This window comes from Panthera leo, chromosome F2 (genome assembly GCF_018350215.1).
Source record: "Panthera leo isolate Ple1 chromosome F2, P.leo_Ple1_pat1.1, whole genome shotgun sequence".
NCBI classification, from domain to species: Eukaryota; Metazoa; Chordata; class Mammalia; order Carnivora; family Felidae; genus Panthera; species Panthera leo.
The window spans coordinates 76,068,273-76,096,031 of NC_056695.1; the positions used below are offsets into that span (position 1 = coordinate 76,068,273).

The following is a 27,759-nucleotide window of genomic DNA, read 5'->3' on the forward strand; positions in this document are numbered from 1 at the left end:
GTTTGAATAGCATTGCCCGAAATTAGAATAATCCTACCAAACATTCCTTATAAACTCATGCTATCCCTCATAAGCCTCACATCCTAGGAACTGGGTATTGCTTCCCTTAATAACAGATGAGGAATTTGACTCCTGGCCATCTTCACACAGATAGTGAGGGACAGAGCCAGGATTAAAACCTAGGTGGTTTGTCCAAGGGATGCGATCATCCCGCTGGACCACGCTGCCTCTTAATGTGTCCGGAACAGTGGCAGCCATATCATATAATGAAGGGTCAAAATCTACCTTGGATAATCCTATTTAGCTTTCTATGCTGATTAGTTTAATTGTGTCACTGCCACAGTCCTCTTCATAAATGCTGCATAGAAAAAGCTGAATGTAATTAAAATAACCAACTATTCAAACAGATGCGCGTCTGCAAAGCTGAGCGCAAATTGAATTTTTAAGCAACATATTGTGTTTTATATGCAAAAACATCTCCATCAATTTGTTCATTCAACAAACATTTATTAGTGCCTTGATGATGGCAGGCACTATAATAAACCCAGGGAACACAGAGATGAATGTGACCCAGCATCTGTTTCAAGAAGCAGAGACCCTAGTGAGAAGTGACGGACCAAAGAAATCAGTTCCAATGAGGCTCCCCCCTCGGCCGAGACCATCCCTCTCCCCGGGTTCCCGTCTCTGAGCCACGTGCAGCTCTCTCCCGGTCTCGGTCATTGTCCAATCAGTCTGCACTGTCCTGAGATGGTGCTGTGTTCTCTTCCCCACTGCAAGGGCCTGGAATCACCCTGTGCATCAGCACTGGCTTCTCTCCTTACGTGACTCACACGTCAGTTACACCCGCGTCTCCCACCCCTGACGGACACAGACGCAACCGCACCCGCCACATTCTGATACTTCCCCGGCCTGCGGAGATCCAGCACTTGCCTGTGCGAGTTCTACTCGGTCCAAGAGCCTCCTTTCCAAAGAGTTTCTTTAGCCATTCAGGTCTCTTGCTCTCTCTGTGTTTCTGTTCTGTGCCATGCTGACCCCAGCATGACAGTGAGCCTGTTCCCCATTTCTGCAAGGGACGGACACCCACATGCACGCACACTCCGCTCACAACAGGCCTTTATGAGTTTGATAAATGTTAATGAAGACTTGGTAGCTGCAGGAAGGGATTGCGACCCACGCCACATGGCTTCCTGCAGAGTAGGGTCAACACAAAAGGAGTGTCCTGTCCCCTTCTCTTCGGATCCGGTCACAGGTTCAAGCTCGGTTCAGAAAACTCTCCCAAACAGCAGTCTTTTGGCCACTGTCCAGGTCTGGGAGTGCCCATGGTGCCGTCTGTCCTAAGGAGAACACACCAGGGAAGAAGTCCTAGAGGGCCAGCAGGTGGATGGTGTAGAGGGCACTTGGGCAGGGAATTCTGGAGTCCCATGAGTTCCGAACAGTCTGGAAGTGAGTGTGGAGGATCCCAGTGGGAGGTGACCCAGGCTGCCCTGGTCGAAGGCAGTACTGTTACACTCATTGTCTCCATCCTTATAGGTGAGGACACCGAGGCACAGGTTAAGTAATTCACCCAAGGTCAAAGGGCTAAAAAGAGGCAGAGGCATGCTTGGAACTCAGGCAGTGTAGTTTCTAAGACTCTTAGCTGTTATGTTATACTGACTCTCAGCGACAGAGTCCCCTGCCTTCTGAAGCTCAGGGCTCAAGATAATGGGGTGTGTGTGTGTGTGTGTGTGTGTGTGTGTGTTTTAAGTAATTACTGTTCTGAGTTCTGCAGGTGCTCTATGCTAGGAGAGAAGAAAGCCCAGGGGCCAGGGTTGCCCAGAGGAAAGAATCCCTGACCTGACTGTCCTCGGGGGGAATAACATAGGCAGAGGGAGGTCAGAAAATGCTTCCCAGGGGACATGACAAGGAGACTGAGCTCTGAGGGCAGGTTCAAGGTGAAAGGCAGCATATGTAAAGGCTCAGAGGCCTGAGAGCATAATGCTATTTTCCTAGAATATAATCATACCCATCACTTACAGTTATAGAGCTAATTATTATTCAGCCTTCACTACACCCTGTGAAGCAGGTGCTGCTGTTAACCCCAGACTGAGGAAAGTTGAAACCAAAGCTGAGGTTCAGAGACATCAGGCCAGCTGGTAATAGGATCACCCTGGGTCACCCAGCTAGCAACGGGAACAGTGCTGCCTTCAACCACTCCACAGGGCAGCCTCCAGCTAGTCGTGATGTGTTTGGTGAACCGAGTTAGTTGACTGAGGGGGAAACAGCAGCCAGGGTACCACCCACTAAGGGAGGCACCTCCAGAACGTGCTCCCTAAAGTCCTTTTTTTAAATTTTTTTAATGTTTATTTATTTTTGAGAGAGAGACAGAGCACAAGCAGAAGAGGGGCAGAGAGAGAGAGGGAGACACAGAATCTGAAGCAGGTTCCAGGCTCTGAGCTGTCAGCACAGAGCCCAACGTGGGGCTTGAACTCATGAACTGTGAGATCATGACGCGAGCTGAAGTCAGACGCTCAACCGACTGAGCGACCCGGGCGCCCCTCCCTGAAGTTCTTCTTCAGGGGAATCTTCTGGCTTAGGCCCAGGCCACCCACCAAAGTGGGGGATGTCTTTGAAATGTCAACTTTTATCTGAACAATTCAAAGTCTGCACACCTGACCCAAGTATCTCACTGTTTTTGTTTTTTTTAAGTTAATAATAATAGTCGATTTATTACTATTAAACACAGCTCATAGCCCAGCAGGACATCTGTGATTTGCTGTGTGCTGTCCAGAACATTGATGAGCACCCCCACTTGGGAGCACCGGCATGAGTGATGGAGGCCCACTAAGGACACAGCTTCTTGATCAGCTCTCCCTTCTAATAAACTCTTTTTTTCCTCCTGGAGTATCTACACTGGTCAAATTAGCTTACTTTCTTCATTTTGAGGGATACGTGCTAACTGGATGCCACTGGCAGAAACTCTTTTATTCTTTAGCCCTCTGTGAACCACCTTGATGATCTATGGGATGAACATTTCAGAATCTAGCTTTCATCAGAGCTCCTTGTATTGGTCTGGATCTATCCCTTAGGATTTTACCGAGTGATGGAAGCAAAACCCAAGGCAGCTGGACCGGAGGCATAGGAGTATGCGTACCCTCCTTTCTCCTGATGTGCCCAGTATCTTTGACTCCAGCCCATGCCCTACTTTGACCCGTCTTCACCCTCTTAGGTCCCCACTTAAGGCCACTGGCCTAACTCAGCTTTCCAAAAGAGAGAGCTCCTTTGAGAGTTTGTGTCTAGGTCAGCTGGCAATAAAAGAGGAGGAGACATTTCCACTTAAAGACTTGAATCCCCAATGCTGCTTTTCCTCCTGTGTCTTAAGACCTATTCTGCCCCCTTGGTTCCCATGCAAGGACACCCTGACTGCCTTCTTTGATCATTCCAGGAAGAGCATCTGGGGCAGATGGCTTCTAAGCTGGCCTCCGTCAATTCCTTCCCTCTCCGGATGTGCATGCGGCTTCTCACATCAAGAAGTGCCGTTACCACCCATCTTCCTGAATCTCACCTGTTCTGAGTGACTTGTTTGGGCAATAGGATGCAGCAGAAGTGACATTCTGGGACTTCTGAGTCTAGATTCCAGGAAGCCTTGAGCTCCACCTGGACCTCTTTAGGATGCTCGTTCTTGGCATGCTTGCTGTGGGAATAAGCCACCCTGATGAAGAAGCTAGAGCCAGGTGGAGAAGCCATGTGTAGATGCTCCACTTGTGAGTCCCAGAGAAGATGCTGGCCAACCTCCACCATCCGTTGACAGTCGTGTGAGTGAGCCATCTCGGACTTCCAACAGAGGTGAGCCTTCGGGTGACTGCAGCCCCAGCTGACATCTGACTATGCCCACGCGAGAGACCCGAGAAACACCCAGGCAGCAGAGCTCTGCCGATCCGCGGCGTCGTGACATAAAACTGTAAGTTTTGGGCTTGCTTTCTATACAGCAATAGCTGTATAGGAATTTCACGTGTTATCCAAAGTTACTCACTCAGTCCTAGGCAGAGGTGCTGGAAGGGAACTAGATCTTGCGTGAGCACAATTATTTTGCATGTGGTCCTTCCACAGGGCTATGGGGGCATCTGGGGCATTTGGGTGGCCAGTCCTTGCACTGCAGTAGCTCAGTAACACAGGAAGATGCTTGTATATCCACAAAGCATAAAAAAGCGATACAAATTGTGTACATACAGTCTGATGTCCAAGACATGATGAAGGGCAGGGGTCTCTGATATGCCCTGCCCTCTTTCGAGGAGGAGGTCTGATTGGACTTGTCAGATTCCAGGTTGAAGATTTACCACACCCTAAAGGTGAGGACATGGCTGTGACCCTCTCCCCGCTCTCTCTTCCTTACTGATTGGGATTCCAATGCCCTGTCCTCTCTTACACCCACAACGCAAGTATTATGAGGCCCTCTCTCTTTGACTTCCAGGTGATGGTCGAAGGGGGATAAGACTGGAAATCTAGATTGGGGATGAGGTGACAGAAGTCCTCTTAGGTCCCCACTTAAGGCCACTGGCCTAACTCAGCTTTCCAAAAGAGAGAGCTCCTTTGAGAGTTTGTGTCCTGGTCAGCTGGCAATAAAATATTACACTAATTTTTGCCTTACATTTGTTCTTATGTATGCATCTCCCTATGGACCCCACTGGGAAAGAAGTCTATTGTTGGCCTAGATTCAGATGTCCCTGCATTCTTTGGCCATTATGGCCTCTTAATGCCATTGAATAACACCCAAATCCAACCTTTATTCCTTATTCAACATGTGTTTATTGAGCACCTGCTATGTGGCTGGCACTGGGAATAATATATCAGAGAACCAAGAAGATAAAAATTGCTGACCTCTTTCTAGAGGGAGAGGAAAGGCACTCAAGGGCAAAACCAAAAAAGTAAGCCATATAATATGTCACAGGGTGGAAATTGCTGGAAGGTGCAGATGCCAGGAGCGGAGAGTGCCGAGTGCAGAGACTGTGGCCGCACCACAGTGATCCATGGTGAAAGCAGGGACAGCAGTCTGGAGACCCACAGCAACCCACCTACAGTCCAGAGACGGGCCACGGGAGGGGGTCAATTCTGGATTTATTTTGAAGGTAAAAGCAACCTGATGTTTTGGTGTGGAGTGTGACAGGAAAAGGCTTGCAGCCTCTGCAACAGGCTGAAATGAAATGAAATGAAATGGGGAAAACTACAGGAGGTACAATTTTGGAAGGCAATTCTCTTAAGCCTCTTAATACATATGATAATTGTTATTTGTAGGAGTACTGTTTGGAATCGGAACTGAGCTCTGCCTCTTACTAATGGAACAAGCAGTTAAATCATTGAGCCTCTTGACCCTCATTTTCCTCATCTGTACAATGGGAATAATAGTAACCACCTTGCAGGTTTGGTATACGGATCCACAATCATTTGGTTAATGACCTTGTGCAGTGTTTGACGCATGGGAGGTGCTCACTTGATGTTAGCTGAATGTGTGCTTGAATGAGTGAATTACCTGTGGACTTAATTAGTAGTAAAGTCCAGAATTATGTACACCACATGTTGACTCATTAATGTTGCTTTAGGACGCATCCAAAAACATAGGGGATTTGTAGGAAGCTTTGATCCCTAGTGCATCCAATATTCCACACAAAGGTGTATCACTTTGATGGTAAATTTTAAACCTGGAAGAAAATGGGAAACTGGTTGGTAAGTTTCTTTCCATATCTCATTTGGCAATGGGCCCTGAAGACAAGGAAGTAATTGTTCTTATTTCTTCTCCAGTGCTCCAGACAGACAAGGCAGGTTGTTGGAATAAACTGTTTAAACTCTTCTTTCCATTTGCATCCAGGGGAGTTTGCAGCTGGCCCAGTTTGTTACCAAGTAATGAGATGGGTTAAACGATCTATTCAAACATAATGGTTATTTCCTCGATGGCTAGAGCCCCATCTTTTTCGAATATCCTCCGTAGCAGCAAACCCGTGTTGGTAGAGCAGGTGCTCGACAAATAAACTGGTGGAATTTTGATTATTCAGCAAACACATGTTGGAGAACAAGGCCACGCCTCGCTATGACTCACAACTCCACCCTCCAGGTGGTGGAGGTCACGATGCTCTCACTGATTGTAAACGTGAGGGGGACACCTACTTGTGGCAGACCCCTCAGGAGACCTGGTGCGCTTACCTCTGATCTGCCCAGCGTTCCAATGAAGTATGGTTATCCCTGTTTTTAGAAGAAGGCCCCGAGGCTATGAGAGTGAGGTGATGTGTTCAAGGTCCCACCACTGCTGGGAAGAAAACTTCGGATGTGAACCTATATCTGCCCAAGACTTTTTATCACACCATGAGAAGAAAAGCCTTATTCCCACTTGACTAAATATTTCCCCATCAGCCACTGGGGCACAGTAGAACCAAATTCAAATTCCAGAATTCTGAGCCAGCAAGTCTAGATTTAATTCAGTTCAATTATCTTCACTGTTTGAGTAACTGGAGGGCATTGGGTGCTGTTCCGTGCACTGTGCAGAAGCGACGAAGACCTCCCCACCATGGCCATGGCTGTCCTGTTGTGTAGACGAGTGGGGGCCCTGAGTCTATGGGAGCTTTGTAGGCATAGGTGGGCAGGGGGCCGTGTAAGGGTGCCAGTGGTGCCTCAGGCTGCACTTCAGCCAGAATGTTGAGGTGTTTTAATATTTGGGGGATATGGAAATAGGGGTGGAAAGACGAGAGGATAGAAGGAGGAAAGGGTGGAAAATGCAAGTTACCTCTATCGGGAATTTTTGCTCAATTTAAAACAAAGCCTTAGAAAGAATGGAACCAGCGTGGTGCAATCTCAGAGAACAGTTCGTGGAGAAGTGGAGAAGACAGTACTTGGGGATTTGAGACATATTCCAGAGACAACTAAACTTCTATAATGAGGACTCTGTCTATTTTAAGAATTTCTTTGCAATCAGGTATTACAGAGGGAAAAAGAGGGGTCAGATGCATTATGGGAAAAGCACTTTGTATTAGAAAAATAATGGTGTTGATATCCTTTCAAGGGATCTTTAAGTATAATTTGTCCCTTTGCTTAATTAATTGCAGATTGCAGAGAACTTGTTCTGTGACGTGACTTTGTTCCAGTGCTGCTACCATCTGATGAAATATAGATTATTTTAGACTATTTCAGAAAATGTCCTTTGCATATAGATTCTGATTACCTAGATATTACAATAAGCATGGGTAATCTGCTATATCTTTTCTTCCCCCAAATTTCATCCGCGTGGATATTTAATCAATTGTTTTGTGTCTGCACCTGTCAGCACAAAGTTCCATTTCGGAGTAAAATTATGTTGTGTGAGAAGAAAGCAGTTTTTAGATATTATGAGAAAAAGAAAGAAAGAAAGAAAGAAAGAAAGAAAGAAAGAAAGAAAGAAAGAAGAAAGAAAGAGAGAGAGAAAGAGAGAAAGAAAGAAAGAAAGAAAGAGAGCGAAAGAAAGAGAGCATGATTATGACAATAATTCATTCCCCCGATGGAATCACCACGACCACAATTCATAATGAGACCAGAAAAAAGGGAAATATCCAAAGGATGTCTGTTTGAGTGGATTTAATCAAATAAGAGTACACAGACTGCTCGAGGTAGAAAGATCTCCGAAATAACCTATCCTTATTCCATGTTTGTGAAGATGAACCAACTAAGCAAGGCTGTGACTAGTGGGGGAAGCTTGGGCTCTGGGAGAAGACCTTTGCTACCTCATCTCTTCCTTCCACGACAGTCAAAACGCTCAGGCCTCCATCTCCCCATCTCTAGAATGGGGACACAGGACCAAGTGATCCCCCCAGCTGCCACTTTCCTGACCACCTGATTTCCATGGGTCACCTGTTGTTCTTCATTCGGAACACTGATCACGTGTTGTAATGTCTACCTTGACCTGTGAGCTTACTGGTATAATATACACCTTCCTCAGACGAGGAGCAGAGACCGCAGCTTCCCGAGGCTGAGGCCATCCTTCTGGAGCCCCGCAGTGCCTGGCAGAGGGACTCGGTGATTTGCTGAATGGATAAATGAATGAAGGACTAAAACATGTTCTGATCGCTGTGGAGGTATAGACACTATAACCTCAACTTCCTGGATACCAGCGATAGGAGAAAAACGCAACAAGATTTTGGTTCACACAGATTTCAGTCTTGTTAAAATGGATGTAGGGGCACCTGGGTGGCTCAGTCGGTTAAGCGGCCAACTCTTGATTCCAACTCAGATCATGATCTCACGGTCTCGAGAGTTCGAGCCCCACATGGGCTCTGTGCTGACAGTGTGGAGCCTGCTTGGGATTCTCCCTCTTTCTCTGCCCCTCCCCCACTCACACTCTGTCTCTCTCAAAATAAAGAAACTTAAAAAAAATGGATGTAGATTTTTTTTTTTTTTTACATAATTGGCTTTCTAGACCTGATATGTAACAAACTATTAAGTATTTTAACACACTTCTTCACGTTCTCGGCTGATAAAACCCAGAAACTTGATGCTTCACATGAGTATAGGAAAAGCATACCCTATATCTGAAGCCCTCCCCACCTCTACTTCCTTAAAAATGTTCTAGATAACAGCTATAGGCCTATCCCCTCTAAATGCTAAAACCAGGTATCCATCCATAACCAGGTTTCCTTTGTCTTTTTTTTTGTATTTGAAACAACCACATCGCAGAACATGTCAGCCTAGTATAATATGTTGGATATGAAATGTATACAGATGGCTTAGGTGGCACGTGTTAAGCCAAATTTTGTTCAACGCGTTACATGGAAAGACTTGCCACAAACTCATGGCTACAACAACGATGAGACATTTGTTCACCTCTCCCGCTAACATTTACTCAGCGCCTACGGTCTCTGGGCTCCGGGAAAACACAGCCTGGTGGGGAGACAGATGTGTGTGGGGAGGAGGCCGCCATACCATAAGGAAGCCCGAGCTCTGGGAGCCCAGAGCAGGGGCCCGTCATCCAGAAGGGGTGCTCCTTGCTGTCAGGCTGACTTGTCCGGTATGAATACGGGGATCCAGGGAGGGAGGAGCAGGCTGTGGTGTGGGTTGGGGAGCAGGAAAAGTGATCCTTTAGAATGTAGAACCAGAGCAAGAGAACCAGGCTGTCCCAGATGCTGGATGAAACAGACAAGCTGGCCTGCATTTCACTCTCCCGGGTGCTAGGGACAAGTCGAGGGCTTATCTATCGTACGATGGACGCTTTGACAGGGGAGGTCAGAGTCTGGAGTGGGCTCTGAAATGTATTGAGAAGGCATGGTCTTATGCAAACCAAAGCTCAAATGACGAGTTATGTGTATTGGGAAGGTTTACACCGGACCTAGCATGACCGGGTGGGAATTCACGCAGCGATAATTCTCAGAGGAAAAGAGTTTCACTGTTGAGTTCAATGCCTCCAATGCCTTAGAAGCTGAATGACCTGTGGATTCAATTTCTTTATCTGTGAAATGGTGATGATAGTACCCTTGAGTAGATACAGCACAGAACACTAATTTCGACTACTCCCCCCAACCCAGTCCTAACAGCCCAACGTTTTGGCTTCTTCACACCCTCCTCAGCTCTCTTCTCAGAAATGTGCCCTAATTCTTATTTCAGAAAACGTGACTTCCTCAGGACAAGTACTGTTTCAATGTACAGATTATTCAGCATTACTTCCAGCTATGAAGAAATAGTGTTATTCACTCCTCCAGGATCACGGGGATCCTTTTTCTCTCCTCGCTCTCCCTCCCCTCTTGTCCAGCGTTGTCAGGACTTGCCAGTCTAGCAAGTCCCCAGAACTGTGTGATGCACAACAGGAGGTGAAGGCAAGGAAGAGTGGGAGGTGGGCAGGTACGATATCAGCCCATGGGAAAGATAAATGTGTCACAAGCAAACAAGAAGACGTCTAGGACCTAATGTTGGCAGGGCCCTGATTTGTCCAGCTCGGCTCAGGTCACCATGGCCCGGAGCAAACCAGAACCTTCCTGAAAGAGGGAAACACTAGTCAAGAGTAGGATTCAGCCTGACGAAGGGAGGGAGCATGAGAATGCAAGAAAACACCCCACTCCACCCCAGCCCTGGAAGGAAGTCCACACGTGGGGCGGGAGCATGGAAAACAGGCCCAAGACGCCAGCTGGACAAAGCTGGGCAGGCTGCCACACCTGCCAGTCCCCCTCCCCTGTAGGCTGAGGAGAAAGAGTAGAATCTTCTTCACTGAGACATCGCAAGGAGTAAAGAGAGAATTCATAAGCAAGGAGTTGGGATCGGCATCCTAGCCGCGTGTTTGCTATTGTCACGGTTTGCGCTTTGACGGAGTAGTGAGGGGGAAGGACCCAGGGTCGGGAGTTAGATCGGCATGGCTTCCCAAGCCCGACTTACTGGTTGTGTGAATGGTCCCAAGAAGGTGATCGTTAATCTCAGAGGATGCTTAGCATGGGGGGAGGAGGCAAGGCAGCATTTATTAAGTGCCTGCTGTGCATGCGTACGGCTCTCTGCTTGGTGACTTACATGAGTATGGTCATTGAAAATCTACTACGCTGGTGTTATTTTCTTCATTACTATTACCTTCATTCTCTTTATTATTGATGCTGTAACTGAAACGGAGCCTCAAGGCAGCGTGGTGGCTCGCCCGAGGATGCACCGCAAGCAGCTGAAGAGAAGGCATTTGAGCGAGAATTGTGTGCCTAGAAGACCCACATCGGTTCTATTGTGTCCCAGATGCCACTTCTTCCGCGGATTCTCGCAGCTGCCTCCTTGTCTTTGCATTTGCGTCTTCAAGGGGCCTTCCCTGATCACTCTACCTAATTTCCCCGAGTCATTCCTTCTCACCGCCCCAACACTTCTCCTTCAGAGAACTGGTACAATCTGCAGTTCTACGTGCCTTTGTTCATATATTAATACTCCAAACAATTATTTCCTGAAGACAGTAAATAATGATACCGATAAAGATCTGTACTGATCTCTACTGACAATGATCAGTAAATCCCGATGCCGCTCTAGGTACCTTTCTTGTATTATCTCATTATATGTCACATCAATCTTATGAAGTCAGCGGTTGGCATATGTTACTTTACTGCATTCCATAACAATGCTACGAGGGTGACATTCATATTTTCATTTCACAGGTAAAATGGGACTGGGACACAGGGAGGTTAAGTGACTTACTGAAGGTCATAAAGCTAGTCAGTAGCCTGTCTGTCTCCTCCACTAGACTCTACGCTTTATGAAGAGAGGGTCCTGTTCCAAAGCCTGAAAGAGTAACTGACACATGGTTATATATACTCAGTAAACACTGATCAATAAAGAGAAGAACACCAAGGAAAAGGAACACAAAAGGGTTATGAATTGGTGAGGAGGTGTGTCCTTCTTTCTTAGAAACAACTGCTGTATCTCTGACCACACTGATCTCCCAAGTGCTTGAGTGTCCAGGCATTGGTTTGGCTGTGATGGTCTGGGGAACATTGTGTGTGTGTGTGTGTGTGTGTGTGTGTGTGTGTGTCTGTGTGTGTGCGTGTGTGTGTGCACTTGTGATGCATTGATGGATTAATGTTATGGGAGGTTGGTTGAATCTGCCCTAATTCTCCACCAGGAAGTTCTGGTGAGGGGACCAGAATGTGAACCATACCTCCTCTGGAAGAGACCAGCCATAGAAGAGCTCTTGGGCTTTGAGTGCAAAGAAGAGGAGAGGAAATGATGGCCATATGTCAACAGTCAGCGTCAGAGGGGAGGATGGGCCAGGGGTCACCAGTCAGAGTCAGAGGGATACTTGGAGCAAAAGGGAGCCACTGTAGGTTATAGAGCATCCATTCAATGAGTGCACGGTACATTCCCCCAAACCCAGAGATCATTGTGGAAGCAGTGAGAAGAGACTCATAAAGTAGGTGGGGCCAAATCACATAGGCCTTGTTGGCTGAATAAAGCATTTTGGACTTCATCAGAACCAACGGCAATGGAGACCACTGCCAGGTTTTCAGCAACAAGGAAATGACCAGACTTGCATTGTTAAAGCTCAGCCTGGGTGCAGCGCAGATAATTGACAGCTGGGAGGAGAGGACAGAAGGCCAGTGGGAGGCTGTAGAGAAGGCAGGGGGGGACAGAGAAGTGGGGGAATCAGGGTACTTGGGAGAGGCAAGGAACAGAAACTGTTGACAGAGTCACTGCAGGGCTGAAGGAGGGCCTCCAGGTGTCTGGAATAACAGAGCGCACAATCGATGAGAGAGAGCACTGAAAAAGAACAAGATTTTGGGGGCTGGGGAAGAAGAGTAAAAATAAAAGCTATTTTAAAAAAATTTGTTTAATGTTTACTTACTTTTGAGAGAGACAGAGCGTGAGTGGGGGAGGGGCACAGAGGAGGGAGACACAGAATCCGAAGCAGGTTCCAGGCTCCGAGCTGTCAGCACAGAGCCCGATGCAGGGCTCAGACTCACGAACCGCGAGATCATGACTTGAGCCAAAGTCGCATGCTTCATCAACTGAGCCACCCAGGTGCCCCAAATAAAGCTATTTTTAAAGGCTCTTTTTCAAGCTATTTTATGAAAGGCAAAGATGGAAATGCAAAATAAGACCACATTAATCTTTTAATCAGAGACTCGTTTGTTGTAAGGGCTCTCAGGCTAATTTGAGGGGCCTGTTATAAGAGCTAACTTGACATCTTGGAGAAATTATTCAATGATTTAACAGTCTCTCTGAGCACAGCCTCAGATTCTCAGCCAATTTTAAAGACCTGCTTAAAAGTAACTTCTCCAGCATCAAGCATCTGCTTGGACTTTACTTGAAGTAAATTGTCCTCATGCCATTAAAACCTGACAGCTTCTTGAGGAGAGGCGGCATTATATCTTTGGAGTGTAATGTTCTACTCCTCTCTTTTTTTTTTTTTTAATTTTTTTTTTTAACGTTTATTTATTTTTGAGACAGAGAGAGACAGAGCATGAATGGGGGAGGGGCAGAGAGAGAGGGAGACACAGAATCGGAAACAGGCTCCAGGCTCTGAGCCATCAGCCCGGAGCCTGACGCGGGGCTCGAACTCACGGACCGCGAGATCGTGACCTGAGCCGAAGTCAGACGCTTAACCGACTGAGCCACCCAGGCGCCCCATCTACTCCTCTCTTTATTTCAGCCAACCTAGAAAAGAAAAACTTGGTGAAAGAACTCATTTCTGTAGATTTTTTTTTCTTTATCCACATTACGGAGCCTGTTTGATTTGATGAGAAACCCAATTTCATTTCAAGGGGGACAGAGCCTTACTATAACAATTACCATCCACCAAGCCTCCACTGTGTGCTGGGCAATTTATGAACGTAATATTAATCAATCTCAATATTTCTTTAAGGTAGATATTTACAATTAAGGAAGCTGAGGCAGGGAAAAGTGACGTCAGTGGTCTTGCCTTTTCAGAAATGCAAAGATCCTTTAATGCTAAAAAGGAAAAAACGAGAGGTAAAGAAAAGTGTCCCTTGCTGAAGGAGTTGATGGGTTGAGCTCCAAAGTCTGTGCTCTTCCCACTATGGCTCTGAGGTATGAGCCCTCGGTCACTTAAAACAACAGTGCCTTCTGAGCAGAACTGGCAAAAAGCATCACCGTGCATTGCTTAGTTTAACAAACCCTGCTGCACAAGTGGCTCGAAATTTGATAACCCTTAAGTAATGGGGGCCTTCTGAGAAATTCAGTCTCCCGTACTAGCTTTCCCAGCTTCCTCATTCCTTACAGCCTTTCCAAGACAAAAGGTAGAAGGAAACCAGTTGCATTCACTGAGAAACCATTGTGTGCCTGAAGGCATGTTTGACCTAGGAATGAAGCAGCCCCATTTCACAGGGGAGAAAATGAAGGCTCAGAGAAAGGCGGCATAACTTAACCAAGTCACACATTCAAGCTAGTCAGGGAAGGGGTAGGATTTCATTTTCCCGTCTGCTAAATCCGTCCTTGGTGGTCGACAAGTATTGGCGGGGCTTTGTATTTTCCATAAGATGAAAAAAAAAAAAAAAAATCAAAGCATTTTCAGGCTATAGAAAGCCAACCAGTGGATCTCAGTGACGTATGTCAATGAATGGACTTCTTGATTTTGCTGACATGATCACTTTCTATCTTTTAGTCCTGGAGAGACAGATGCAGTTTTGATTTGCTCTCAGCCCTCAAGGGAGAAGAGTCTCAGACCCGTACTGAACACTGAGGAGATCGATCAGCCAAAAATTGTTCGCAGGACTGAGATTATTCCGCTTAAGAAACCTTAGCAAAGCACCTACTATGTGCCGGGCCCTGTTTTCAGCACATTCAAACAGTGACTAACTTTATCCTCCTAATGATCGGAGGAGGTAGGCGCCGCTCACTGTGATCCCCTTGGCACAGGTGAGGAAGCCAAACCCTAGGGGCGTCAAGGAGCTCCAGGCCAAACGGCTAGAGAGGATCCGACTCTGTGGATGATGAAATTCACCACCACCACAGCGCGCGGCCCTCTGCTTGAGCTAAGCCCAGGTATTTCTTGGCAGAAGCATGGGTGGGGCAGTGGCTTTCGGGCTTTCCTTTCCCTGAGGACAGGGAGCCACCTCTCACGAGCCCTGTCATATACTTGGTTCGGGCTCAGATGCTCAAAACATCCGCTCCTATCGTACCTACCTGACCATCCCCTACTTTTTCCTGCCTGGAATGAGGTCAGATGCCCAGGGAGGAATGGGGACATCCCATCCTGACACCCTAAGGTGGGTGGAGGAGAAAGACTGAAGGGGTCTGGCATACCACTGCACCAGTCCTGGGCAGCCTATTTTGGACTCCACGTAGGACGCACCTGTTTTGTTGAGCACTGACAACTGGGTTTTCTATTTCATGCCCCCGAACCTCTCCTCCTGATGTGCGCTGCCCGGCCCCATAGTCACGAGCCACATGTGGCTCGTGGGCACTTGATTTGGGGGCTGGTATTAGTGGAGAACTGCTGCTGGTGTCATTTAAATTTAGATGAATTTAAATGTTAAAATGGAAGCCGTGGGAGATGTGTTTCCATTAAATGCATCTTTAGAGCATGGGTAGGACATTTTACTTTAACCCTTTGCATCTGGATGGAGAAGCACCAAGTACACACCAGATTTCAACAAGTTAGTATAAAAAAAAAGATTGCAAACTATCTCACTATTCTGCAAGTATTGATTACATGCTGAAATATTATCCTGGATATAGGGGGTTAAATAAACTATCTTATTTTTTTTTTTATGCTTATTTATTCATCTTGAGGGGGGAACAGGGGAGGGGGAGAGAGAGAGGAAGAGGGAACCCCAAGCAGGCTCTGTGCTGTCAGCACAGAGTCCGACGTGGGACTTGATCTCACGAACTGTGAGATGAAATGGAGAGTCAGATGAGCCACTCAGGCACCCCAACAAGCCATCTCATTAAAATGAACTTTACCTGTCTCTTTTTACCTTGCTAATGTGGCCGCTAGGAAATCTGAAATTACACGTGTGGCTCCCGTTATATTTCTGTGTGCTCTAATATATGCCACCCATCCTGTGCTCGTTAAGTGCCAGGCTCTGTGCTGAGCACTTTACATACATTAATGTAAAGACGCTGCTTTACAGCAAGCACTCAGCTTCTTAGGGGGAGGCTTCTTGCTGTGTTTGGTTCCTCAGCCGGTGGCCTCGACAATTACACGCCCAAGGGCAACTTAGTTTGTCGCACTGTGCACGGATCCCTCTGATTTGTACGTGGAGGGTGCTGCAGATTTGCAGGGCTCCTCCCAGCGAGTGTGGCAGGGCTCTCTCCCAGCTAGAGAGAATGGATTCCCAGACTATGATTTACCAGCCGAAGCTGGAACTTCCCCCAAGTACCCCACGTACGAGCTGCCGTTCGAGGCTGGGTCACGTGGATCAAGACTGCCCGAGTGTATCCGGGAACCTCGCTTCCTCCCCCATCACCAGCAGGCGAGGGGTTCTGACGTGTGATCCATTCCGTCGGTAGGAATCCAGACAGGGTGGTGCTGGGGGCTGAGCGTTCTCCAGAACCCGAAGAATAAAATCCGCAGAGACGCTTAGGAAGACCAGGGGTCACTGACAGCAGTCCACTTCTGTTTCTCGTGCAATCCAGCGGACACGGGCACACGGTCCCAACCCCATGTCCGTCCTTCTCCCATAGCCGCTTCGTTAAGACCAGCTCTTCCTTTTTTAACTCCAAAAACAGCACCGGCGCCCGCTGGCAGTTTTGTGTGCGACCTGCATGTGTTTCCTCCGCACTGCACCCTGCAGATGTCATCAGCCCCTTGGGGGCTGTCTGGACACTAACTTGACACCTCCAAAAATGTTTTGTTTGATCGTCGCGCCGAACCCGGACACGTGCAGGGTTACGGTGGAGTATTCTGCTAACGTGGGCGGAATTGTTCCGCGGGCGTCTCCACGCACACTGACAAGAAAGGGAGGCTTGGGAGACGGACGTCGATCTTTTTGCTACTGTGGCAATAATATTTCACGTGTCAACAGCGACTTTCACATCACGGCATCTTACAAAGCTCCAGAGGTTGTGATCATTTGATGCACTGTTGAAATAACCGCGAGCGCGCTGGCAGTCACCTTGTAGTCCAGGAAGCGGGGAGAGCGGGCCGCTGCTGTGCAGAAGGAAACGGTAAAACGCGCTTCGATGACGGTTAGATCTGGGAACTCAGAGCACTTTTTTAGGGTTTTCTCTGCAAATCTTTATCGTTCTCATCAGATCTCAATAAAATAGGAAGAGAACAACAGCTCGTGGCTTCTCCTTTACAAGCTCAGAAATGGAGGCAGCGAAATATTTGGATTCGGGGAAGGATACCAAGTCAGGCACTGATGGGGTCAGTCAAGGGCTGACCTGGCTTGTCTGTACACGCTGACCCAGGACGGGACATTTCTTGTTCTTCTCCATTACGGTTTCCTCGAGTGTTTATCTTTGAAGCGGAGACCGTATGAGCATAGAGAAACCTGCCTCCTTTAAGCTTTCCTAGTCCCTTGGGCTCTCCTCCGACCCTACGTCCTTCCTTTCTCTTCCTTTTCCTATCTTCTCCCTCCCTCACCTCTTCCCTTCCTTTTCCTCTTTTTCTTTACCTTTCCATATGTTTCACTCTTTCACCCAAAGACAATACTGTGCTCTCCTCTTTCCTGGGGAGGAGTTAAATCCTATTTGGGAACCCCCCCCCCCCCTTTCGGTGGCTAGCAGGTCCAACCCAAGCGTTTATCCACCCGGTTCCACAAGAACTTTCGGGGGCATGCACGTCCACGTTTGCCCACTAGGGGGCGAGTACGCGATACTGTGGTTTCATTAGCGGCTGCAAGACAGGCAGGAGGGCTCCCTTCCTGTTGAAAGAGAGTCGGCAGGAGCCACTGGAGTTTCCGTCTACAAAAGGGCAGGAGGGAATAGACTTTTGGGGAACGTGGACACAGAGACAGATAGATGTCCTCGGTATGTGAGTGAGCTGAAAGGTCCCATTCCATCTACTCTATACAGGGGTGGGGCGCGCGCGCGCGCGCGCATCCGCTTGTGCACTCGCTACCTTTGGGTCATTTCAATGTTCTGGGCGACAGTGTCTTCACCTCTAAGAAGTAGTGACTTGTGAGCCGGCTGATCTCTGTGGCTCCTTCCAGCTGCATTTCTGCACGCTGAATGCAGGAGGTTTGGGGAGGCTGGTTGAGGAGAAAAGGAGAGAGGCCACTAACAGACCCATGTGTCCTCGGCGAAGGCATTCCTGGTTTATGGCTGGGCTTTGAGCTTTGGGAGGCTCCCAGCTTTGAGGACTTTGTCCGTGCCCTCATCCTCGTGTGTTAAGCCCTTTGAAGTCACGCTCAGGTTGGAAAAGGCACTTCCTGTAACTGTCTGGAGTCAGGGATCAGAGCAAACGTTTCTCCCTGACACACAAATGACTGATTTCTAGGTAAGGCTGTGTCGTCCTTCGGTGCTTGTCTTACATGACAGACTCATTTGTCTCGGGGAGCTGGGAAGCGGGGCTGTCGGAGGCTGTGTTTCAGGAGAACGGACTTGAACGGGCATCAAAGGCTTGCTGAGTACTGGCCGCCCATCCAGGCGCTAGGGCTGTGGAGGCAGAGGGGCCTGGGGATGACCAGACCCTGGTGTGATGTGTGCAGTGTGCCCAGGAGCAGGGACAGCGCTTGGGCAGGGGGAGGGAGAGTCAAAAGCTTTGGGCAAGTCACTTGGGGCCCACGATGAGCCTTAGGCTTCAGTTTAAGCCTTGCCACCATCCTGGGAGGTATAGATTTCCTCTCCCAGTTCCCAGAGACACAGGGCACCTGGCTCAAGATCACACAGCTAGGGGCCAAAGTGAGGCCTTTCTGGCTCTTGGTCCAGATTTCACTTTCACCACCCAAGACACTGCAGGGTCTTGGGGATCTGGAATAGGGTTTACTTTTCTTTTTAAATTTTTTTTAATGTTTACTGATTTCTGAGAAAGAGAGAGAGAGAGACAGAGAGACAGAGCATGAGCATGTGCATGAGCATGAGCAGGGGAGGGGCAGGCATGGAATCCGAAGCGGGCTCCAGGCTCTGAGCTGCCAGCACAGAGCCCGACCTGGGGCTTGAACCCACAAACCGTGAGATCATGACCTGAGCTGAAGTCAGATGTTTCACCAACTGAGCTGCCCAGGCGCACGCCCCCTTAACCACCCCCCCCCCCCCCCCCCCCCGGGGCTCACCTTTCTTAAATGGAAGGAATAGGAAGCTTGTAGCCTCAGCAGCAATCTGATACAAACATGGCAACTATCTCAGAAACATACCTGCCCTGACACGTGCGGTTGCTGTGGCAATGTCTGACCTACTGGGGTTAAGGTCAGAAAGACTGGGAAGTACTTGTCCACACCAACGCGTGGGTGCAGTAGGTGGGAGCTAGGTGGGGATCCCGACAGCCAGCCATGGTGGTGGTTGGCTGAAACTAGACGGGCTCCTTGTGGAACCGCAGGCAGAGCAGCTCCTGAGAGGGCATGGTGACGGTGACTCTCGGTGGGGTTGGTTTTAGTGCCCCTCTGTCTCTGGGGCTGGGAGGTGAATCCCTGATGTACAAGTGCCAGGAGGGAGGGCAGCCAGAACTTCTTACCGCTGCTGAGGGCCTCCACTCCAGGCCAGAGGGTCCCGGTGCCCCAGCCAGAAGTGGCTTTGCAGAAGTCCCGTTTTGTCCATGGCTAGTCCCTTGGACCCAGAGCAGTCCCCGCACACGGTGTGTCCTCCGTGGGTATTGGTGGGTGCCTGAAGGTCAGAAGACCCGAGCTGGAGTGCTATCTGCAGCGGCTTGCAAAATACTCAGAACCTTTCCCAGCATCTGATTTTCTCATCAGCAAAGGGATCTGAGGGTCAGCGCCCTCAGGAATGGCCGTCCCATGAAGACCAACAAGGTGGGGAAGTGCCCCACAGCCAGCAGCTTGGCCAGGCTGGTGGGTGGGGACCATTTCCTGAGCATCTCACAGAGACATTCATCTCCTTCCTCCCTGGAGGGCCCCACGTGGGCACTCACAGTGCTGGGCACCTGCCCTCTTGGAAGGTTCTGAGAGAAGGAGGGTCTGGAGCAGAAGATTCAGTGCCTTTGCTGTCAGCTTCCCGGCATACAGCCCTCCTCCCCAGCTGCTGGCGAGACTTCTCTGCCAACCCTGCGGATGCAGGAGGGTGGAGCCAGTCCCCAGTGTCACAGACTGAACAGGGAAGGGAGGGGGAGGAGGCATGAGGGTCCACAGGTCTGGGATCCCTTACTGACAGCCGTGGGCTGAAGCAAAGTATGAAACTGCTCTGAGCCTCGGTTTCCTCATTTGTAAGTGGTGATAAATGGTGTCTTCCCTACAGGGTGTTGAGAAAACTTAAAATGGTGAATGCAAGAGCCCCTGACATAGTGCCTGGCACCTGGCAAATGCTTAATGAAAGCAGTGATTCCTCGAAGTTTGGACTGTGATTCGGGCAGAGGGTCTGAATGGAAGGGAGACTGTAAAAGAGGAAGTGGGGAGGGGGCGGCTGAGTGTCCAGCGTCTGGTCCCATTCTCCTCTCCTGGGGCTCATCCATGCCCCAGAACTCACCTCCCTTCCTCCCTTTAAAGGTGGCTGTCTGCCGGGGACTCACGCCCTTGGTCCTGTGATGCAGGAACCTAAGCGGGAGGTATGTGCATTCCATTCTAATGTTGAGGAGAAGACACTGCCCCGTGGATCTTTCCAGCCGCCCTCCAGGGTTGCTGGCGTAACCCAGGTTTTGGAGAGGGGGTCTCTGAAGCTCACACAGGTTTAATTAGCCAAGGTCCTGCGGAGAGTCAGGGAGGAGCTGGGACTGCAACCATCCCCCTTGCTGTTCTAGAAGCCCCACTCTGGGCCCCCGGGTCCTTCGTCCTTCGCTTAGTCAGCTGGGGCAATCCATGGGGTGTCCTGCAGTGAGGACCACACACAGTGGTGTTTGCTGAGTGCTCCAGGGAGCCACGGCTGAGGGGAAGGAGATTTGGAAGACCAAGAGAAGAACCATGCAAGGAAAACCCCGACAAAGACCAGCTAAGCACTTAACTGTGCACGTGCGGAAGACTGTTTGGGGGGATTTCATTAGGAGCTGCTTAGTTTACTCTTCATGGTTCTGTTATGAAATCGGGTCTATTCTCATCTCTACAAGATGAGGAGACTGAGGCACAGAGAGGTCACAGCTAGTGAGCAGCAGAGCCATAATTGCAAATCCGGGTTGTCCCGTCCCAGAGGCCAAACATTTAACCTGTCATTAGAGGGCCTCTTGAGAGTTTAGCCGAAAGACAGACATGAAGAAGGTTCTTACTGGGAATTCTGAAATGGCCCTTTAGCTGGGAGCCAAGTCAGTCTAGGGAGGAACAGGGGTTGGAGTGCTTGAGCTTGAGGGAGGTGGGTACTGGGGGTGGGACTTACAGTAGCTTGGTGCTCCTTGATGTCCACTCTCAGCATCTCTGGCTGTGGAGGCCTACAGGTGCATGGGAGGAAGATTCCACGCCTGCCCTCCGCAGCTGGCCACAGGAGTGGCTTTCCACTGGTTTCTCACTTCAACAAACATATCTGGTGCCCCCCACACCTCTCCCAAAGGCACCAGGTGCTGGGGACCCTCCCCCCAAAACAAAACTCTGTCTCTGCCCCTGAGATGCTCATTGTCTCAAGAAAACAGAATTACAGCTCTCTGTGAGCCAGGGCTGACCAGCGAGGGGGAGGGAAGGGGGGTGGGTGGGGGGTGGAGGACATGGTGCCCTGACCAGCTTGGCAGAGGAAGTCTTGGAAAGCTGTCCAGGGAATGTGACATTGAGGCCAGGACTGGGGGTGGAGGTTTGGAGGGGGAAAGGCAGGACAGACTCTGAGTCCTAGGCCAGCTGGGAGACATTTACTCCACATGCTCAGGAAACCTGAAAACGGCCCGAGGGAGGGCTCCTTGGGGAAGAGGGCGGAAAGGGACAGAGGACATCAGCGCCCACGTGCGTCCAGGGCACTCTCCCCAGGAGGGAACAGGTTCCAGCAAGGCTCCCTCTTCCTCATCCAGGCACAGCCGGTTTAGGGGAGAAGTGAAAGATGAGCCGGTGGCAACTCGGGCTGACAAAGACACCCTGAAGGGCACGCTCTTTTACGTAACCGACCTCGGGACCCAGGGTCCCGGGGTCGGCGCCCAGAGCCCGGGCGCCCGGGAAGGACGGCGCGCCCGCGTTATTTGCTTGCAAACAGGAGGGGACAGCAACGGGAGAGAAGTTAGGGAAGTCCTGGGAGCCGTAAAGAGCAGCGCGGCTCGCCCCGATGCCTCTCCCCAGGGCCCGCCGGGGCGAGCCCGGGCTCCCCTCCCTGTCCTCTCTCCCGGCCGGGCCCCTGACCCTCCTCCGGGGAGCGCTCGCCGGGTGACCTTGGGCGAGCCGCGCGACCTCTCCGGGCCTCAGTTTCCCGGCGTCCGCGTCGGGCCGCGCCGGCACCGCACAGCCGGGCTCCCCCGCGCCCCCCGGGGCCGGAGGAGAGCGCGCGGCGGGCGGGAGGCGCCGGGACGCCCTTCCCCGCGGACTGCCGCGCAGCAGGGGGCGGCCCCCCCCCCCCCCCCACCCCGGAGGCGGCGGGCGGGGCGGGGCGGGGCGGGGCGGGGGGCGCGGGCGCGGCGCGCAGGCGCAGGCGCGGCGGGCGGGGCGGCGGGCCGGGCGCTCGGCGCGGCCGCTCGGAGAGCGCGGGGCGGCGCGCGGCGTGCGGGTCGCGGCTGAGCTGGGGCGCGGGCGCCGGCTGGCGGGGCTCGCCCGGGACTGCCTCAGGCTCGTCGAGCGCGCCGCCGGCCCGGCCCGAGGGCCCGCCTGACCGCGCCGGCCCGCGCCCGCTCCTGCTCGGCCCGCTGCGGGGCCGCGGGGGCCGCGTCCGGGAGGCAGCGGCCGCCAGCGCGGGGCACTCGGCGGCCACCCCCCGCCCCGTGCCGCCGCCGGGCCGACCTCGGGGCTTGGCTGCGCCGCGCCCCGGCCGCGGCTTCTGGCCCGGGTTGCGCGCCGCTGGGGCGCGGGCGGGGTCGGGGGGCGCGGGGCCGCAGCTGCTCGCCCGCCGCGCGTCGGCGTCCCGGGCCCGGCGGCCGGCGAGCATGGAGGAGAAGTACCTGCCGGAGCTGATGGCGGAGAAGGACTCCCTGGACCCCTCCTTCACGCACGCTCTGCGGCTGGTGAACCAAGGTGAGGGCGCACGCCGGCCGGTCGGCCGGCCGTTAACTGTAGCCCGCGGCCGTTGGGGCCGGGGGAGTGGCGGCCGGGGCGGCTCGGGGACGGGGGAGGCTCGGGATCGGGTGGAAATGCGGGGGCGCTGGGGAGGCGGACCTGTGGGGCTGGCTGGAAGCAGAGCTGGGGAGGCGGGAGGGGGCCCAGGTAGCAATCCGGGGGGGGCGTTTGGGTGGGGACCTGGGGGAATACGGGACACCCGGGGGAAAGCGAGATGTGTGTGCCTTTGGGAGACGCGGCCGGGGCGGGGGCGGGCAGAAGGCTCGGGCGCTCGGACGAGACTGGAAGATCTTTGGGGACTCGAGGATACCCGAGGTAAACTTGTGGGTGGGGGACGGCGAACATCTGGGGGCTTTGGTGGGGCGGGGGTTGAATTATCTCATCGGAGGGGAGTTTGTGAGGGACTCGGGCATCCTCGTGTGTTTGGTCTGTCCGGGGAGCTGGAGAAAGAGCTGGAGCAAAATGGAAGGACTGGAGGGGATGAAATGCACAAAAGGTGAAGGGAACAGGTGCCTGTATTGTTAGTGAAGTTTGAGGACCTTGGGGGAGGTTTGGGGTCAGACCCCAAGCGTTTCCGAGGAGAAGGACCCAGCGGTCTTAGTGGCAGAGCCCAGTTCCTCTCCTGTCTGTCTCGTTTTTTCTCCAGTGCCCAGGTTATCGGCACCCTGGCAGGGTGGTCTGCTCTCCCTGGAGGTGGGCAGCTCCTGCCCAGGCTTGCAGGCTGGCCCTTGGTGGGGAGGGGTTGGTAGGGGCCCACGCAAGAGCCCCCTTCTTGGCTCGCCTGTCTTCTCTTTGGGACGCTCTGGGTGGGTCACTCTCACCGGAGGCTGGTTAGGAGTTCAGAAGACCCGACGAGGAGTCTTTGCTGCCTATGCCGTTTTAGCGCTGCTTCCGCCAGTCCAGGGTGTGAACAGCCCTGGGAAGCAGAGGGCACCGGGATCCAGGGACATATGGAGGCGCGCCTACCCAGGACAGGATTTCCTGGCTGCTTCTTCCTTGAGCTTCCTGAGTGATCTGGGATGGACGGTAAATGGAGCCTTCCTTCCCGGGAGCAGTCCTCGGGTCCCTCTGTATCTGTTACCCATGTTTCAGATGAAGATGGGCTTGGGGGCTACTGGTGTGCTGCTTCTCTGGGTGATGGCAGAAACATTACCTGGTCAGATCCGTTACCTTTTGCAGGAATCACTCCGTGCAGTGACCGTTTGTGGTTTCCGAGTTAAATCGGGTCTGCTGATCTTGATGCTGGCCCTGGCTCTTTTATTGTTGGAAGTGAAAGAAGAGGCAGACATATTCTATTTGTATATCGATATCTATATTTTTGAGCAGCAGCCTCCAGCATTTGCCTGTTTCAGCCGGTTCTGCAGACAGAGTAGGGTGTGTTGTTAGTGGGGAGACTCCGTGTTTCCAAGAATGTAAGCACGCATGCTGTCTGAATTGTGGAACAGAAATCGGTTTACGGAGCTCTCCCATTTTATTTTAATTGCAGGCTTATTTTTATTTCTTTAGTAAAACAGGCTTGTGAAAAAGTAATGGGCTTACATTCTTAAATTAGGGAAAAGGAATTTTAAGCTTACTCCGAGGCTCTTCTGAACAGTTCTGCAGTTAGGTTTGCACTCCTTGCTTTATGATTTACATATATCTTTTGTTGCCTGCTGGGCTGTCATTTCTGTGAAAGAAATTTCTCTGTACGTTGTGTGAGATCAGTGGCATTAGAAATAGTCTGGATTGTGGAGTCAAGTGCATTTTTCTTAAGAAAGAAGCCGAATCAAAGTTATGTGGTGCTCAATTAAGGAAACAGCTGAAGTACAAGTATAATGAGTTCTCTTATTTTGAAAGTCAGAATTTTTTTTTTTTTTTTTTTTTTTTTTACCTCCGTGCCATGTTGCCATAGTACTGTGTTGCTAAAACCGTACATTCAAAATTCTTTTGGTGTTTTGTGTTTCTACTAGTGTCAGTGGCTTCTGGTTACTTGAAATAGATACTGGACAGTGTTCCCATTTAGTATTTTTGTAGATGTTAAACCCGATCACCTTACTTTTCCATAAAAAAAGTAATTTGTGTAAGGAGTACATTTCTCACAGCGAACAGTTATGTGAAGGAAGGAAAAGGTGATACTCAAGATACTCTTATTACTGTTAATTTAGATTACTTGAGACGAAAATGTTTTCCTCTTAAATCATAAGCTGATATCCAGAATGCAAAGCCTTATCATTTAAAGTATTAATTATGATCAATTATGTAACTTCAGAATTACAAGTACACCTCTAAAATAGTGTCTTACATCTGAATTTGAATGGTTATTAGAAAACTTTGATTTTGAATCTGATAACCATCTTGTTATTGGCTATAGAAAAGCATTTTTATTCATATTTAGCAATTTTATTGACTGTTTGCCTCTGAAAGAAACTATTTCTTTTCAGAGTTTATTCTGAATCTCGATGCTGGAATTAGGCTTCTGGCACCAACTTGTACCGTGACGACGGTCGGCACTGAACCCGATACCTTATGTTTGCATAGCGTGTTGAAGTTTCCAAGGGTCTTTAAGGTACATGCTGATGCCGGTCAGTTCCTTTCTCACACTTGGACTCTAGTGAGGCTGACATTGACATCTCCGTTTTTCTGGGGAGGCGGCTGCAGAACCCAACTATGCAAGTTTGTGGGCAGCTGAGATGTAATTTGAACTCAGGTCTCCTGTCTCTTAAGGCCATCGTTCTTGCTATTTGTGCCTTCTTGGAAAGATAGAATACAACACACGCTAATTTAAAACCCTGTAGAGATCAATGTAATTAATATGCTCTTTTCTGGTTGACTTACCTTGATTTTTATAAAAAAAGTTTCTTTCGATACTTATCTAGTGGTCTGTTTGAAGAAACAAACATGTATAGTAGGTTTATCTATCCTACAGGATTTTAATGCTCTGGCCAAGAGGCACTTTGAATTAAAGCCCTCCTGTGACCAGTTTATTACTTTAGTAATCAACACATTATGATAATGAAACCGTTTATAAATGAGATGTTGCCATTTTTAAAAAATTCAGTAGTTGTAAACATTGATCAGCCTCCTCGCTGAATTATTTTTTTCTAATAATCTGTAAGTAAGAACTTGAGCTGGGATGGCCTCAAGATCTATGCTCCTGTGCTAATGTATGTCAGCTTTTATACCTTTTCCAGGCTTGCGTGTTACGGTGAGCATTAGTTGCTGACTTTTATTTTCTTAGGCTAACTGGCTCTCCTTCCCTCTACCCTGTAAATACTGAGCACTTTTGTTTCTCTACCAAATGTAATGGGTGATGTTTACTTGATGTTAAAATCAAATCAAAGAAGATAGGCTTTAGTATGTCTCTCCCCACTTCCCGAGCCCCTGGAAGGAATTGACATTGTCTGTTTCTTGCCAGGGAGGTTAATTGGAGATGAAAGTAGTGTTCCATGTTTTGTATTATATTTGCTAGTAGGGGATGTGCTGACTCTTACTGAAAAACATCTTTAGAAATGTCTTATGCATTATAATTTCATCCAGCTCTCTGGTACCGCTTTGGATGGCTTTCAATCCAAGCCAAGTAACCATTAAATAAGATTACATAACCCTGTATTTTTAATTATCTGATATAATATATGGATTGGTGGCTGGTTCGCCGCCAGGTTATATTTAGTGGTTGGTTACAATAGGAAGCGGAGCAAAGGAGTCAAGATGAAGGTAGTCTGTTTGTGTCCGGATTGATAAAGTTCTCTGTTGGTATTTCAAGATGGTAATTTTTCATATTACACCCATTTCTCTGATATTAGTGCTCTTAGCATCACTCAGGATGTACGTGAGGGGTAAAAACACATGAAGGGAGGATCGTTACTTAGCCCGACGTGCTTCTCTTTGTTCGACAAAACCCTGATGGCTTGAGGTGTCATTTGTGGTGACCCCCCCCCCCCTTTTAGAAACTGTTTGCAGTTCGCTTGAATGTTGTCAGACGTGTAGAGTAAGAGAGACAAATGAGAATGGAGATTGCAGACTTATATTTAGAAGTGGTGTGTGAGTTTCTGTTTCATCCAAAGGAGGGTGTGGTTTTTTAGTTTTTAATTGTTTTTCTTAGAGGCTTTTCAGAGTTCTCGTTTGTTTTTTTAGGCAAACCATTTCTGAATTTCCTGTAGTGTGTTATGATTCGGAGCGATCCAGCAATCATGAGTTACAGTGTTTTGGTATCTGGTCATTAGTGACATGTTTCCTGACAACCTGCCAGGTCCTTGTGCCGGGTCCTGGAGGTGGCGAGGGGGGAAAACAGACTCTGCTGCTGAGAAACGAGCGCTCTCATATGTCTTAATTTGAGAGTGAGTTTCAAGTGCATAGATGCCCTCCTTTTTAACTGGGGAACGTCTTCAACTCTCCTTCAGAAGTACTGAGTGACTAGATGGTTTAACTCAGTCAGCCTAGGGACATTTTCGAGGCTCTTCTCTGTGCCCCGTCTTGTCTGCCATCTGAATACTGGTAACAACCCAGAAGTGTAGACGTTAGCAGCCCAACTTTTCAGTTGTAGAAACTGAGACTCCCAGCGACTGAAATGACTTACTCCGGGTGACATGCTTGCAAAATGCCCGCGCGAAGGTGCAAGCAGTGTCGTTCTTTCCGGGACCTCACTGGCCCGCAGAGGTACAGGGGCAGGCTGGGACGGCCGTTAGTAACGGTGCCGGAACTGAAAGATTCTACAGCATCTGTTCTTGTACCTCACCCTGGGAATTTCTGCTCTAGGGTATCTCCTGTGACCACATCCCCCCCCCCCCCACCCCATCCGCCCCATGGATCCAGATTGCCCATTTTGTCCCAGAGCAGCCGGTGCTTACGGTGCTTACGTCTCCGATGGTGTCCTCGTCGGCACAGCACATCATTGCGACCTCCGTCTTCGTGGGACACTCTTCCGTCTCTCCGTCCTGAGCACCTCCCGTAACTCTCGGCACCTGGCTCCTGCAGCCTCCCACCCCGCGTTGTGTCAGCGTTGTGTTTTAATATTCCTGGAGGTGGGAGACTCAGAAAGTGTTGAGCAGTCCGTCCTTTAAAGGACAGCTGAAAGGGGCAGGGATGAAGTCTGGACCGGCCCCAGGGACACAAACAAAAGAGGCGCTAAGTGAGATGCAGCCGGGAGCCAGCACAAGGC

General features: G+C 50.0%; 1 protein-coding gene across 2 annotated transcripts in view; it reads left to right on the forward strand.

Annotated features, from left to right (window-relative positions):
* Window positions 1-22,420: 22,420 nt before the first annotated feature.
* The window catches only part of KHDRBS3 (KH RNA binding domain containing, signal transduction associated 3), a 189,386-nt gene continuing 184,047 nt past the window's right edge, over window positions 22,421-27,759 (forward strand). For both annotated transcript variants that reach the window (XR_006198064.1, XM_042923128.1), the window contains exon 1: window positions 22,421-22,580. Coding sequence is in view for 1 of the 2 variants with exons in the window: in XM_042923128.1 (XP_042779062.1) it covers window positions 22,493-22,580 (88 nt within the window). In the remaining variant the exon portion in view is untranslated. The remainder of the gene's footprint in view (window positions 22,581-27,759) is intronic.